The 14,709-nt window shown below is 34.2% G+C and overlaps 1 protein-coding gene across 4 annotated transcripts in view; it reads right to left on the reverse strand.

Moving 5' to 3' along the window:
* Positions 1–14,709, reverse strand: part of LOC148309488 (uncharacterized) — a 179,632-nt gene that overhangs the window by 50,326 nt on the left and 114,597 nt on the right. For all 4 annotated transcript variants that reach the window (XM_088260002.1, XM_088260001.1, XM_088260000.1 and 1 more), the window contains one exon: positions 14,262–14,370. In XM_088260002.1, the coding sequence (XP_088116128.1) occupies positions 14,262–14,370 (109 nt within the window). The remainder of the gene's footprint in view (positions 1–14,261; positions 14,371–14,709) is intronic.

The following is a 14,709-nucleotide window of genomic DNA, read 5'->3' on the forward strand; positions in this document are numbered from 1 at the left end:
AAGCCTTTCTGCTGTTATAATTCACCGGTGTTGGCCACCAGGGACTGATAAAAACAGGAGACCTCTAAATGACGGAAAAAAACGCATTGACATTGGAGTAAGTCGCGCGGAGCCATTTTTAAAAACAGGTTTTTCTCAAATTATTACCATTAACTACACAATGTGCGGCCATTGTACGGGCAAAAAAATACACCTGTATTGTGCGAAGGCGGTCTCCCATAATCCCCATTAAATTGTATACGTGTAAACACAATTTAGTTTGGAGTAAGGTCCTTACAATGTATTGCCTATACCCAAATTAACCAGCTGCCTGACATATCGCTCCCTCCTTTCAACAACGTCATATATCAAAAATCGTCAATTTTCAGTTGTGCATGTTTTCGGAATGCCCAGAAAATGTACTATATCCCAGCAAAAGCGGCATATTTTAAACTTAATATTTACCCGCTACAGGGCAGAAAGTGTTGTTTTTGCATTTTTGAATAAAAGGTATTGATTAATTATTTTTAATATGTGCTAAATATTTTTCAAATTGAGAAAAAACTTTCAGGTTTTACCTAAAAAGATCTGTTGCACAGTAAAAAGTTCAATAAGTGACTTGATATTTATTTTTAATATATTTTTAAACTTTAAAAACCATCTCTGAAAAATCTAGTTTTTTGATATATGACGTTATTGAAAGGAGTGAGCGATATATAAAATAGAACCAAGTCAGGGATCCAAAATGTATATACTTAAAAAATACTTGGAAAAAACACATGGAAAGATGTTTATATTAGTGATAAGTTCTAAATATATTTTCTCATTTTTCTTTTAAGGGGATACAACGAAACACAGAATTCAAGTAATGGCTGACCGTTGAAGAGGTAACACGTCTTTCCATTCCAGATTTTTTTAAAGAATGTGTATTGGATTTTTTCTTTGTTTTTTAGAATAAATGAAAATAGAAACATTTTGAATGTGTTCAAATACTTTTTCACAAAATCTGGATTATCTCCAATTACAGGAGTTATTTTTATATTATTTTAAATTACATATCTGGTCAAAATTATAAGCTTAAATAATACAAATTAAAATGGTATTTTCAGGCGTTTCTCATGTGTGTGATCCAGGATTCGGACCTCACATACTAATAAAAGAGTTTCTGCTTGATAAAAAGCTTCTTTACATCTCACCAATAGATGTCTCTAGTGAAGTTCTAGTAATTCAAGAACAAGGTTTCTAAATTGGTTCATATATTAGAACTTCCAAGAATTTGAATAGTGTGGTTGTCAATAATGGGTAGAATTGGTGAATGTTACACGTGTGAAAAGTGATCACTTAAACCAGCTTATGACAGTCGTAAGCCCCGTAAATGCCCAGACTTACATTTCCTCTTCATCTATATTGAGATGTCAAAAAATAATATATATATAAGCCTTGTACATAATTATAATAAAACCCTTGCCGCACCCCAATGGTGCATAGGGCACTGCTTCATATAAACGCAGTGTTATCTCGATCGATTACACATGAAGGAAAGGTGATCAGCCCTCCACTTCAGGTACCAGTCCAGTGTAATATTGAATAAATATTAGAGTGAAAAAATCACTTATATTTATTAAACCCCCTGGGAATCGAACCCGGGACCTCCAGAACGGTAGCCGAGCATGCTGACCATTACACTACGGAGGCGGATAATAAGCAAGGTAAAAATAAATGTAATTCCCATCTAATTATTTGTTATTATTAAATACAATAAGTATCGAAGCTGCAAACAGTGGCTTTACTTGACCCACCCCGTTAGCGTTTGTAATATTCGTATTAATTTTGATTAATCTGACAATCTAAGTGAAATTATTACGGCGGTTATTCATAGAAACACGAATATTAGTGCGTCGTTCAAAAAATAACATATAACGGGCGTTTTACACAGTAATTAATAATATCACCCTACTTAATTAAAAATAGCAATAATATTTTCCGCCTCCGTAGTGTAATGGTCAGCACGCTCGGCTACCGTTCTGGAGGTCCCGGGTTCGATTCCCAAGGGGGGTAAAATAAATATAAGTGATTTTTTCACTGTCATATTTATTCAATATTACCCTGGACTGGTACCTGAAGCGGAGGGCTGAGCACCTTTCCTTCATGTGTAAACGATCAAGATAACACTGCGTTTATATGACGCAGTGCCCTATGCACCATTGGGGTGCGGATAAGGGTTTTATTATTAAATGTAATAAAAAGTGTAAAATCTACACGTATTTGTGTACTTAAGCGAAGGTATTACTTTTTTTATGTGTTGTGTACATAGAACAAACAATGTATTTGATATTTTTTAAGGATATATGACAAATCTTTACAAATAAATAAGTACTTTTGAAAAATACGTAGGTACAATATATACGAAACGCTGTTTTTTTTTTTAAAAATTTCAACACGTTTTCACAAAATATTCGAAACCTCGAAAACCGGTTTTGCGATAACAAGTCATTTGAAAATTTCGCTTTATTTAATAGATTTATATTATCCACTGACACTTCGTGATGGAATTGCATTATTAGATTAAAACCAATATTTTTAGCTTTTCCACTTTTTTTATTTGACCAGCGACCGGGTTTCGTCGTTACCGACATCACCAGTCTGATGATGTCGGTAACGACGAAACCCGGTCGCTGGTCAAATAAAAAAAAGTGGAAAAGCTAAAAATATTGGTTTTAATCTAATAATATATTCGCTTTATTTGTTTGGAAAACGTTATGTCAAAAAAATATATGAAAAATAACCCTTATAACTGATTTTACCCTTATCCAGATTTGTGAAGTCTTTGGACACACTCAAAATGTTGTAAATTGCCAACAAATTTGTATTTCAAGTGTTCTTAATAATAAAATACAATTTAGAAGTCTCTAAAAATCAGTGTTTGATTTAAATATTTCAAATATAAATTAAAATGTAGTTCTCTAAATAAAACGCCAAATCTATAAATAAATATACATTTCATTTAACAAAACATTAAAATTAAATAAGTGAAAAATACTCAATTCGAGAAAAATCATTAGAAAAAAAATATCGATCGCGAAAATTCTAGATACTTCAGTTTGGCTCCCAAGGCATCGATAAACTTATGTCACGACCTGCATTCTGATATAGAACCTATTATTTTGGCCGTCATTGTGACGGTCTTAAACTCGTATTTCTTTTTTTTTTTAAATATATTAATTTTTAAATCAAACACAGATTTTTGAGTCTACTAAGTTGTATTTAAAAAAATAACACATAAAAATTATGTTTTGAATATTGAAAGCATTAACTTGGTGGATCATTTAGATATACTATTTTGAGAAATAAAAATACTTTGTTTTTTGATCCTCTCACATTTTTATTAAAAATCAACTAGTTTCGGCAACAACCTGTTGCCCTCTTCAGGGTTTAATTTATGACTAGTCATTTTTATTTCTCGAAATAATACATAAAAATTAATATTATGACAAAGGACCGTCAGTCCATTTAATCTTCACATTCTTTGAAAATATAATAATCTTTGCAATAACTAGGCGAAACAATTGTCACAATATTAATTTTTACTTGTTTTTTTTTTTTAAATAAAATACAACTAAGTAGACTCAGTCCTGTCCGCCTCCGTAGTGTAATGGTCAGCACGCTCGGCTACCGTTCTGGAGGTCCTGGGTTCGATTCCCAAGGGGGGTAAAATAAATATAAGTGATTTTTTCACTATTTATTTCATATTACCCTAGACTGGTACCTGAAGCGGAGGGCTGATCACCTTTCCTTCATGTGTAAAAAAAACTATCGAGATAACACTGCGTTTATATGACGCAGTGCCCTATGCACCATTGGGGTGCGGATAAGGGTTTTTTTAGTAGACTCAAAAAATCTGTGTTTGATTTAAAAATTAATACATAAATTAAAATGGAGTGTTCTAAAAATTAAACGCCAAATCAATAAATACTCGTATTTCTGCTAAAAGTCCAGTTCGCTTACGAAAAAATATATAATCACGTTGAATTGCGTGGACAAAAACAAATTACGATTAATCGTTATCGTTTCACCACTAATTAATATAAATTTAACGGACACGTTACAATATATTAATGACGTAATCTAGTCGCAAACTAGAACTTGGCAGCCATTCGGTACACAACACGCCGGGCTAATCTAGATCTCTAACGTTGGCATACTTGGGGAGGTTGCTTTTGGACCAAATACGCTTCGGCGAGAAATTGAACAAGGAAAAAAACGCAATACTTTCTGGGTCGATTTACCTGTGACGTACTTGTGACGCTACGATATACATATTTCTGCACATACCGTGACGTCACCAGATCGTGTTTTTAATTATTTTTAACCCTTACCTGTCTATTGATTTTTTTTCTCGAATGTTATTCGACATTTGTTTCATCATTAGTATTATTCTGTTAAAATGCAAGCTCACATTTTTTTCACTTGTATCTATATCAACAGTATGTGGAGCAGATGACAAATCGCTAATTCCTTTCAACATCATATATAAAAAAAAAACTTGATTTTTCTGGAGATCGTTTTTAAAGTTGAAAAATATGATGAAATGTATTGAAAATACAATAAGTATTTTAAAAAAATAATTAAACAATACCTTTTCTTCAAAATGCAAAAACAACACTTTCTGCCCTGTAGCGGGTAAATATTAAGTTAAAAATGTGCCGCTTTTGCTGGGATATGGCACATTTTCTGGGCATTCCGAAAACATGCACAACTGAAAATTGACGATTATTGATATATGACGTTGTTGAAAGGAGTGAGCGAAATATATTTTTTCTCATTGTAATGTAACTGTTTATCTACCTGAGATTTTTTTAAGGGACCAGTAATGATTTTATGCCATAGTAGTAACTTGCTTGCATACGTGAATAAGGTCGTGGTCGCTGCAATAAGGCTTTTGTGCCTAAATTCAGACGAAATCTATAGTAATCTCGAAATCTAAGTGTGGGAATAGACTGGCAGCTAGAAGTAACCGCGGTCAACTGCTGCAAGCTGCCGTAATACAATAATCTTACTACAGTCAAATGCAGCCGTCGAATACGATCGTAATCCAACTGTTCAAAACTCCATGATAGTTGGTGTATTTCCGGGTTAAGTACTGAACTGGGGTTTCGTCCCTTTTCTTAGCCTTCCTCTTCAACTAATACCGTTTATATTTCCCTAACCAACTAACTAATCATCACACCGCTACCCCGCAGGGATGGGCAGAGAGAATAGAACGCCATACCAATCTGTCATTATTTCGTCAAAGTGTGGCAAGGTAAACATATAATATTTTATCTCTTAATTTGTCACATTTTGGGTGCAGCTAAATTCGCTTCGTGCACTGCAGTCAAGGGACAACCGGTGAAGAGTCATTACTTCGACAAGAGTCACAACCTTTGGTAATGAGGAGTGAGAGGGAGAAGAGAAGAAATTTCGCTTCATTCTTCTCCAGAATCGCATCTCAAACGCACAAGATATCCCTCTAAACTGACAATTAGCACCGTTTTTAGTTATTTAAAGTAATCTTTCAAAAGAAGACCCCACTAAATCCCGAGACAGGCTTGTCAGAAGGTTTACAAGGTAAATTCACCGCATAAAATGAATTTCTTAGAAAAATAAGAAATAAATAAAAAAAAATTAACTACCGATAATACAAAACTACCAAAATATATAAATCAATTGCATTCATTTAAAGGATTATATTTTACTTAAGACATTATAATTATTTTTTAGAAGAATTTTAGACGTGCGGTGGTTTGACTTTGTGAGGAATGAAGAGACGTAGGACGTAGGACGCGGCAAATCTTGATTATTTTAATTAAATTAAACACTTGAATAATCCACTGAATTGAGTTTTATTTTTATTTACGACTAGTTTCGAAAACGACAATTGTTTTCATCTTCTGGTACAAATTAAAACTAACGAATAAAAATATATTTAGGTGTATATATAGGTTAATAAATATAGGTAGGGGGGTTAAGGGACAACATTTTTTGTAAAAGGAAACATTGATAATATTGGTGACGTATTTTGAAACAGTATATTATTAATTATTGTTTTATCTGAATTTAAATTTTTTGCAAATCTTGGTCACAATTGTCGTCAAGAAAAGGCGATTCAGTTGGCTTGGCCGTGTACTCCGCATGCCTCCCGAGAGCCGCCATCAAGCTTGCCCGTTTTACAAGATTCGCGCCGGCCAGGATGACCACTGCTGACAATTCGTCGGTAGCTCTAGTCTGAACCTCGAGACGCGGACCTGACTTGGAAAGATGCAAGGGAGCTGGCAGCCGACAGAAAAGCCTGGAGACAGTTTGTGGACTCCATATGCTCCACATAGGGAGCGTTTATGATTCCACTACTGACTGAATAATATAATTATAAAAATAATAATAATTTTTGATAATTAATATGGCGTCATTTTCGTAAAATATTACCTCAAGGGCGCATAACTGTGATTGAATTGGAGAAAAGTAAGTATTAATTACGAAATATATAGCGAATTTGAATCGTATTTTAATAATAGGGAAGATAAAATAAGGCATTTTTGAATAACAATATTTTGTTTTGAAAATGGGTCGTCTTCCACTTAATTATGTATTTTATTTTAACGAACACTTTTTCACGGTGCAAAATAATGAGACACCTTTTAGCAGAACGTCTTAATAAAATTAAATGTAGGTAGTTACGGACTTGGAAGAAAGCCGCTTTCAAAAGGATAAAGACATGAAAAGGTTTGAGAGGCGTGGCTGTATTCCGCTAACTCGGGGGTATTTTAGAACAACAAAAAACAAACAACACATTCTCAACCCGAGGGTCGCGACAATTACTTTTTTTCTTCAAAATAATTAAATGAATGTAGTATTTTTTTCAGCATTAGAATTTCACTAGAAATCTATTGGTGAGATGAAAGAATCTTTTTATTGACCAGAAACTCTTTTATTTGTATGTGAGGTTCAAATCCTGGATTATAATCACATACATTCTTGCGATTCAAGCAGTATATTTCAAAATTGAACCATATATGTATATAGAAGTTCCAAATATTTGAGTAGTCAATCATGGTGAATTGGTGAATGTTACACGTGTGTAAAGTGATCACTTAAACCAGCCTATGACGGTCGTAAGCCCCGTAAATGCCCAGACTTCAATATTCTTCTTAGTAATAATTTGAAAAATAACTTATGCAATTGGAAATATTTAATAATAAATTAAAACAAACTTTTGTGTCTGAATACTTGTTCCAGATTTGTGAACAAGTATTTAGACACAAAAATCAAGATCGTAAACAAGCTTCAATAAAAATTTGTACGACACACTCAAGGTAGAAAAAAAAACGCCGAGAATTTTATAATATGTATTACAACTTTGAGAAATCATTCGTCTAAAGTAAAAAAAAACACAAAAAAACTTAACAAAGCAATTATGATAATATTGTAAAACAACATAAATTACGTATTTTTCTATTATTTTAATTTAAAGTGTTTTTTTTCTTCTTAAATCGTATTGAAAAGCGTATTACTAGAAGAATTTGAAATTTGTTTCACTGTTTTCCGAAAGAAATCATATAGTGGATATATTTTAGGAAATGGCACACTAGATAAAAACATTCTTAAAAAATATTTTTTAAATCTGTGAGTACTTCTAAGATTTCATGTATGAGCGAGCAATTTTCCTTTTTTTACCAAATTGATGCAAAAGGAGAAAAAAATCTGAATTTTAGATCTAGTTTCATAAAAAATGCCATTTACTAGGAATTTTTTTGGACTAATTATAGAAATTACATTATGTTCACGTCATCTAAGAGTAATAATGACTTATGATACAGTGCCCTATACACCATTGCGTACAGATAATGGACAAATAAAGAAATCAAATGATATTTGATTTGAATTGCACACAAAATACATATTTAAATCGCGCCAAATGTAGAGCACGTTCAACGCTTTATCGCCCGTTAGTGTTTTGACCGGGTTAAAGTTTGAGAAACTCTTAGTTACGAGGGTTGGCTGAAAAGTTCGTAATCCTGAGAAAAAAAAACAGGTATCAGACTTAAGTTAGGATGTTTGATTATTTTTGATATAATTATTATCTTTGAAGCAGAATACACCGTTCCTAACGGTCATTCAAAGCAATAATCTCAGTTTTATAAAATAATTCGTCACGGACGCCATTACACTTTTGTTAGGGACATTGCTTTCCACCGATTTTTTTGTTTATATTTTGGTTGTTTGAGATTTTAAAAGACATGCAGGTCGGTCTAAATATAACGCACCAGGGTTATAAGTAATGCAGTTCAGTCATTGAAACTGTCGCTATGCTAGCTGTCATGGTGAAAGATGATTCCTTTAGTCAGCATTTCGAGTTGCTTCTCGATTTTTCCACTATTGGCGTATTGCAAAAAATTCTCTATTTATAATTTTGCCCTTATTTAAGTAGTCTACCATGGTAAAACCCGAACTACCTTAAAAACCCAAAAAACTGATGTCATCACTCTTTTAGCTGACAAAATTGGCCCCACTTTCTCTAGAGCCAGCGAGCCACTATGCCACTATTTAGATTGCCTTTCGGACTGGTTTATAGATCCAAGTCTCATTCATCGTGACAAAGCGAGCCAAGAAATTCAGGATTAGCATAAAACGCTCGCCCATGAGCCCTTGGCACTCACCGAGAAGGATGCAATTTCAACTCATTTGAGGGAGATCTTTGGGACCTTTGCTATACCTCTAATAATAATTTGGTGATATTGCAAAATTTTAATCTACGGTTGTTTTCGATGTTTTATGAACGACAACTTTCCGATAACATTTTACCGGTTGCGTTTAAACCTTGGAGTAATCCGTCAATGTTTTTGACATGCCTTTAAACATATATATATTCTTTAAATTAATTATTTTTTCGACATTCACTTTGTGGAAAGACATGATTAAATTTTAAATTAAACTCTTATTTTTTATCACTTGAGTATTATTACATTGTAACGACTACTTTCGGAAACTATGGATGCTCCATCTACGGGTTTGAATATAAACTGAATCGATTAAATATGGAAACATAAACCGAAAGATGGAAGCATCTGTAATTTCCAAAACTAGTGGTAACAATATAATACTTAAGTGGTAAAAAACAAGCATTTTGTTTATAATTTAAATTTTAATTAAAAAATATAAATTATAAATAAAAAACTTGTTCAGCATGGATCTTCCTCGAAAGACATCTCGAGGAAGACCAAAAATCGTGGATGCTACAGAAAGATAACATGATTCGAAGGTATGACCTAGGTGACGATAGAAGGGCCAACAACTTGAGGACGAGGAGAGCTGCCCCGAACAGCCTACAAAAACGATAAGTGGGAATGGACCGAGAAAGAAGAAGATTTTTTAGTTATAAATATTTAAACACGGAGGCAGCTAAACATTACCAATTTACACATTGCTATCAAAAATATAAAAAAAAGTACGGATAATTCTAAAAGATTCTCAACTCCGGGAAACTTATCCGTTACAACAATATATGATGACCGGCTCGTAATTTTTTTCAGCCAACCCTCGCATAAGTTTGAAAGTCATCCAGGTCCTTCAGACGATCGGAGTAAGGCTTTCTCATTGTCTCAATAATGGTAGACAATATTTTGTAGTAAATCGCTCCCCAGCCTGGGAAATACACTCCCACTCCAAACTCCACATTGGGTGGGCTGGGGAGAGAGAAGCGGCTACACGTTACTAGAAACGACTAGAAATGAACCCGTGAGACAAACAGGGTGCGGCGGAAAATTTGTCACTATGAAAATAAACTTTTTCTCTCGATTTCTAAGTAATTGAAAAGTAGAATTTCAATTATAAAAGAAGAGTTGAATCCACCAAATGTGGTTTTAATTTGTAATTTATTTGAAATTAAAGCTTTTAAGGGCCAATATAGGATAAATAACAACATAATTTTCTTTAAACCCGGGTAACATTTATTTGGCATAAATATTATGTTCTGCTTAAAATGCCGTTTTTGTAATGAAAACAAAAAATCTTTGAAATAAATATACGGTTTTGAAAGGAAAAGAGTAATAACACTTTCGGAAGAAAGATAAGGAGTTAAAAAATGGAAAAAAAAAACATTTTTTAAATACATGTATATTATAAAAAATATTCTAATTCCGACACACATTCTAAAAAAAATGTGTGCGGAAAGACGTCTAGCCACTAGCGCGGCCGGTCGCGTTCTGAATTTGAACTTTCGCGATTGCCTTTCGGGGTCTCAAAAAATCTGTGTTAAATATTTAAAGTAAAAATAAATAAATAAAAAAAACACTCTAAGGACAATTTTCTTATTCTCAATATTATAAATATTTAAAGCATTTACTTTGTCGTTAGTCATTTTTACTTTAATATTTTTTTTACAAAAATGTTAGTAACAGTAGTTAACCTTAGATTTTGTTGTCTACTGGTTTCGAGACGTACCCGTCTCTTCGTCAGGTCAGTCAAGTTTTGTTTAATATTACTAACATTTTTGCAAAAAAGTAGCAATTTTCTTCATAACTTTTGGGACATTTTTTACCCCCCTTGTCATGTGCCACCCTGTGTGTTCACATACTCACATTAAGTAAATAGTGATTTTCTTTTCATTTTCCGATTTGATAAATTCGCTATGAACGAAGAATGCCAAGCCTCGAGTCTTGAAAAACGAGTGTAATTTGAAATAAAGCATTCACTTGACGTTTCAATTAGAGTCTGGCTTTTTATCTTTAATAATTTTCTAATAATTTCAAGTATTTCGATCCTTCTGTGTAACGCGAACGCGACCCATGAATCGACAATTTTAGGAAATTTTAAATGTATTTCGCGTGTATTTCATAACTTCTCAACATATACAAAACAAGAATAAATACTTTCTATTAATAACACTTTCTCTCGGACGCAGATATGAGAAACCAAGTACATACAATTGTGCATTTAAATCCTTAGCAAGTTATTTTTTTTTGGTATACAATAGTACCTACCTATACCTACGAAGAGTGGATTTGGTTAGTTTTTATATGAATCGAACAGAAGGATAAATTGCTTATTGATTTATATATAGTAAAAAAAACTTAACTTCTTAAATATAATCAGAAATATGATAACCCTTTCCTCCTCTCTCTCTCTCTCTATCTATCTAACCCTTATCTGCACCCAATTGAGCATAAGGCACTGCATCACAACAAATCAGTGTTATCTGGATCGTTACTTACATAAAGGCGAGGTGATCAATCTTGCGTTTCATGTACCAGTCTAAAGTTACGTTGAATAAATATTATAATAAAAATTATAATATTTATTGACTAATAAAAATTATAATATTTATTGACTCCCCTGGGAATTAAACCCGGGGCCTCCAGCACGGTTGCTAAGGCGATAACCATTACACTACGGAAGCGGACTGTGAACTTTGATTTTAGAGATCATTTAAAGAAATAAACACAATTAAAGATATGAGTATTAAAAGTATGTACTACTACTACTACTACCATCACGCCGATTTCCCGCAGGGGTAGGCAGAGAGGTTAGAACGCCACACTCCTCTGTCCTGACATACACTAATCGCCTCCTTCACACCCATACATCTAGTCATACATGCCCTCCGATTACGCAGACTTTTAACACCGCCAGATTTTAGGTTCTGATTGATCTGATCGTGCCAAGTCTTTTTCGGTCGTCCTCGTTCTGTTTTCCCTCTCACATTCGCCACATATATTTTCTTAGTCATTCTCTAGTTATCCATTCGCTCCACATGTCCATACCACCATTAAGAACTCTTCCTAATCTTTTCAATTATTCCTCGTTCAGTTCAATTATTAAAAGTATGTAAACTGGTATAAACCCAAATTAAAAATGAAAATCTTAAATGTGTGATGTTGTAAAGAAAATAGGAACAAAAGTGAAATAAATTTATCCTTACCCCCATCCTACCACCATTCCACCACATCAATCATTCTCAAGTTGCCAATGCTCTCCTCTCGTGTACTTCACATCGATAAAAACCAATTCGTTTTGCTTTCAATAAGTGAAAATCTAAAAAAACTTTATGATATTTCCAATTTTCTATCTAGCCCTATATATTATTTTATTGTTTTGGCGTTAACTATGTGGAAAAAAAAAATTATACACTTGAATAAGGACACTTTTTTTGAGTTTATGAATGTAAACACGACTGGTGTCGAGAACTACAGACGTTCTCAATAACAGGTGAAAATACAAAACTTTTGTAAATAAAATTCTCCCCTGTTGATGAGAACATCTGTAGTTCTGGAAACTAGTCGTGTTTACTAGACGTTCACTGAGTATAATAAAATTTCATACATAAAAACTTATATTTATTCAACACGACTCCCGTGTTCAACGCGTGGTGATTAAAAATAATAATGTTAAATTTGGATAGTTTATATACCGCCATTTTCGTAAAATACTACCTCAGGGGCGCTATACACCACATTTCTATTGTACTTGGTTGCAATATTTGTATGGACACGGGAGTCGTGTTCAACGAATAGAACGTGTTAATAAACTCGTAACGTGTTAATAATAAAACGTCTATAGTTTTTTTTCATTAATTTCACATCATGCCTAAAATATTCATCACATGCGTTATTAGTAAATAATACGAATTTTTAATATATAATCAGCCCCATTTAAAATATGTATATCGTTCTCTTCTAACCCTTATCCGCACCCAATGGTGCATAGGGCACTGCATCATATATATCAACGAACACCTGAAGAAAAAGTGATCAGCCCTCCGTTTTGGGTACAGACCTGTGTAACATTGAATAAATATTGGAGTGAAAACATCACTTATATTTATTTGACACCCCTGGGAATCGAGTCCGGGACCTCCAGTACGGAGGCCGAGCGTGGTGACCATTACAACACGGACGCGGACAAACGGATTTTTTTCATATTTTTTTTCATTATGCCTAAAATATTCATCACATGCGTTATAAGTAAAAAAAAATACAAAATTTGAATATATTATCAACCCCGTTTATAGTATATACCATAGATATTGATTACGTTAGGTCTGCACGGCAAGAAAGGGGTTAAATTTGCCCGAATGACCTGAATAATGCGCAGGAAGCCTTTAAAATCGCTCGAATCCCACATGTCGTATATCACCGCTAACACGCCACCCCTCGTCCGCTCGGCGGGCGGTTTAACTGCCGCTCCGGGGTTTGCCCCAAGAAGCACCAAGGCGGTAAACTTCGCTTAGACTTAATCCCAGAATGTAAGGAATGCAATATTGCCGACCGGATCGGGCGGGATTACCGTTTAACTGACGGACCGCCGTTGCGCAACGGGAATGCGACGATCGTAAACTGCGATCACAATGAAACAGCAAATCTGATGTAAGGTGCATCATCCTAACAATTTTGCTTCAGATTAAATGAAATCTTAAACAGAATGCATATTCGATTGATATGACAACGATAAACAATGCACGATTAAAATTATGAATAATTAAGGCTACAATATCGATAAGTATCGTGATACCGAGTGTTTTTGCCTAGAAATTTTCACTCATAAATTACTTGAAAATATTTTTTTTAAACCCTTATCCGCACCCCAATGGTTCATAAGGCACTGTGTCATATTAACGCAGTGTTACCTTAATCGTTTACACACGAAGGAAAGGTGATCAGCCCTCCGCTTCAGGTACCAGTCCATGGTAATACTGAATAAATATTACAGTGAAAAAATCACTTATATTTATTTTACCCCCCTTGGGAATCGAACCCGGGACCTCCAGAACGGTAGCCGAGCGTGCTGACCATTACACTACGGAGGCGGACGTAACTTGAAAATATAGTAACTTTAAACATTAGTAAACCCACTCACAAGTAGAAATAGACTTTAAAACTTATTTAAAAAAAAACTTAAAAGTTGAAGAAAAAGAAGGGTCATGATAAGCGGTGTTGCATAAGCCGTAGCTAGACTAGAGTCACTTTGACGGTGGTAGTTAAAGATGGTAATATCAGCTTTATTTAAGGCGGGATAATCAATAGCCTGCAATTTCTTTAAACCCAGGTAACGTTTGACGTAATTCGTTTATGAGGCGAATGTTATTTGTGATAGAAGTAGAGGAAAACCGAGGAACACTTGGTAAAAAGTAAAAATGACTAAACGCAAAGTAAATACTTTCAATATTAATAATATTGAAGATATTGCTGTCATTCTGTTGGCCGTTTCGGGGAGTCTGAGCTCGAGGAGCCGTGGCTTAGTGGTTTACTCACCCTGACCGGCGGCGTGAACACCGGGCGGGCCTCCTGGGGTTCACTTCCCTGCGAGGTCATCTGCGCGCGGGCTTGCCGCTGCCTCTCGCGCAGACTATCTCGCTCCACGCTGAAAAACAAAACAAAACAAATCAATCAACACATCAAAATAATGGTAGAATCGGTGAACGTTGTAACATTCACTAATTCTACCCATTATTGACAACCACACTTCTCTAATTCTTAGAAGTTCTATATATTATATATGAACCAATTAAGAAACCTTGTTCTTGAATCACTAGAACTTCACCAGAGACATCTAGAAAATGCCCAGACTTCCATATTCTTATTCATCTTTGATGAGATGTCAAAAAATAATATGAAAAATAACTCCTTATAATTGGAAATAATCCAGATGGGTAGAATTGGTGAATGTTACACGTGTGTTAAGTGATCACTTAAACCAGCC

This window comes from Brachycentrus maculatus, unplaced genomic scaffold (assembly GCF_059751285.1).
Source record: "Brachycentrus maculatus isolate JH-2025_06_01 unplaced genomic scaffold, ASM5975128v1 h1tg000122l, whole genome shotgun sequence".
In the NCBI taxonomy this organism is placed as follows: Eukaryota; Metazoa; Arthropoda; class Insecta; order Trichoptera; family Brachycentridae; genus Brachycentrus; species Brachycentrus maculatus.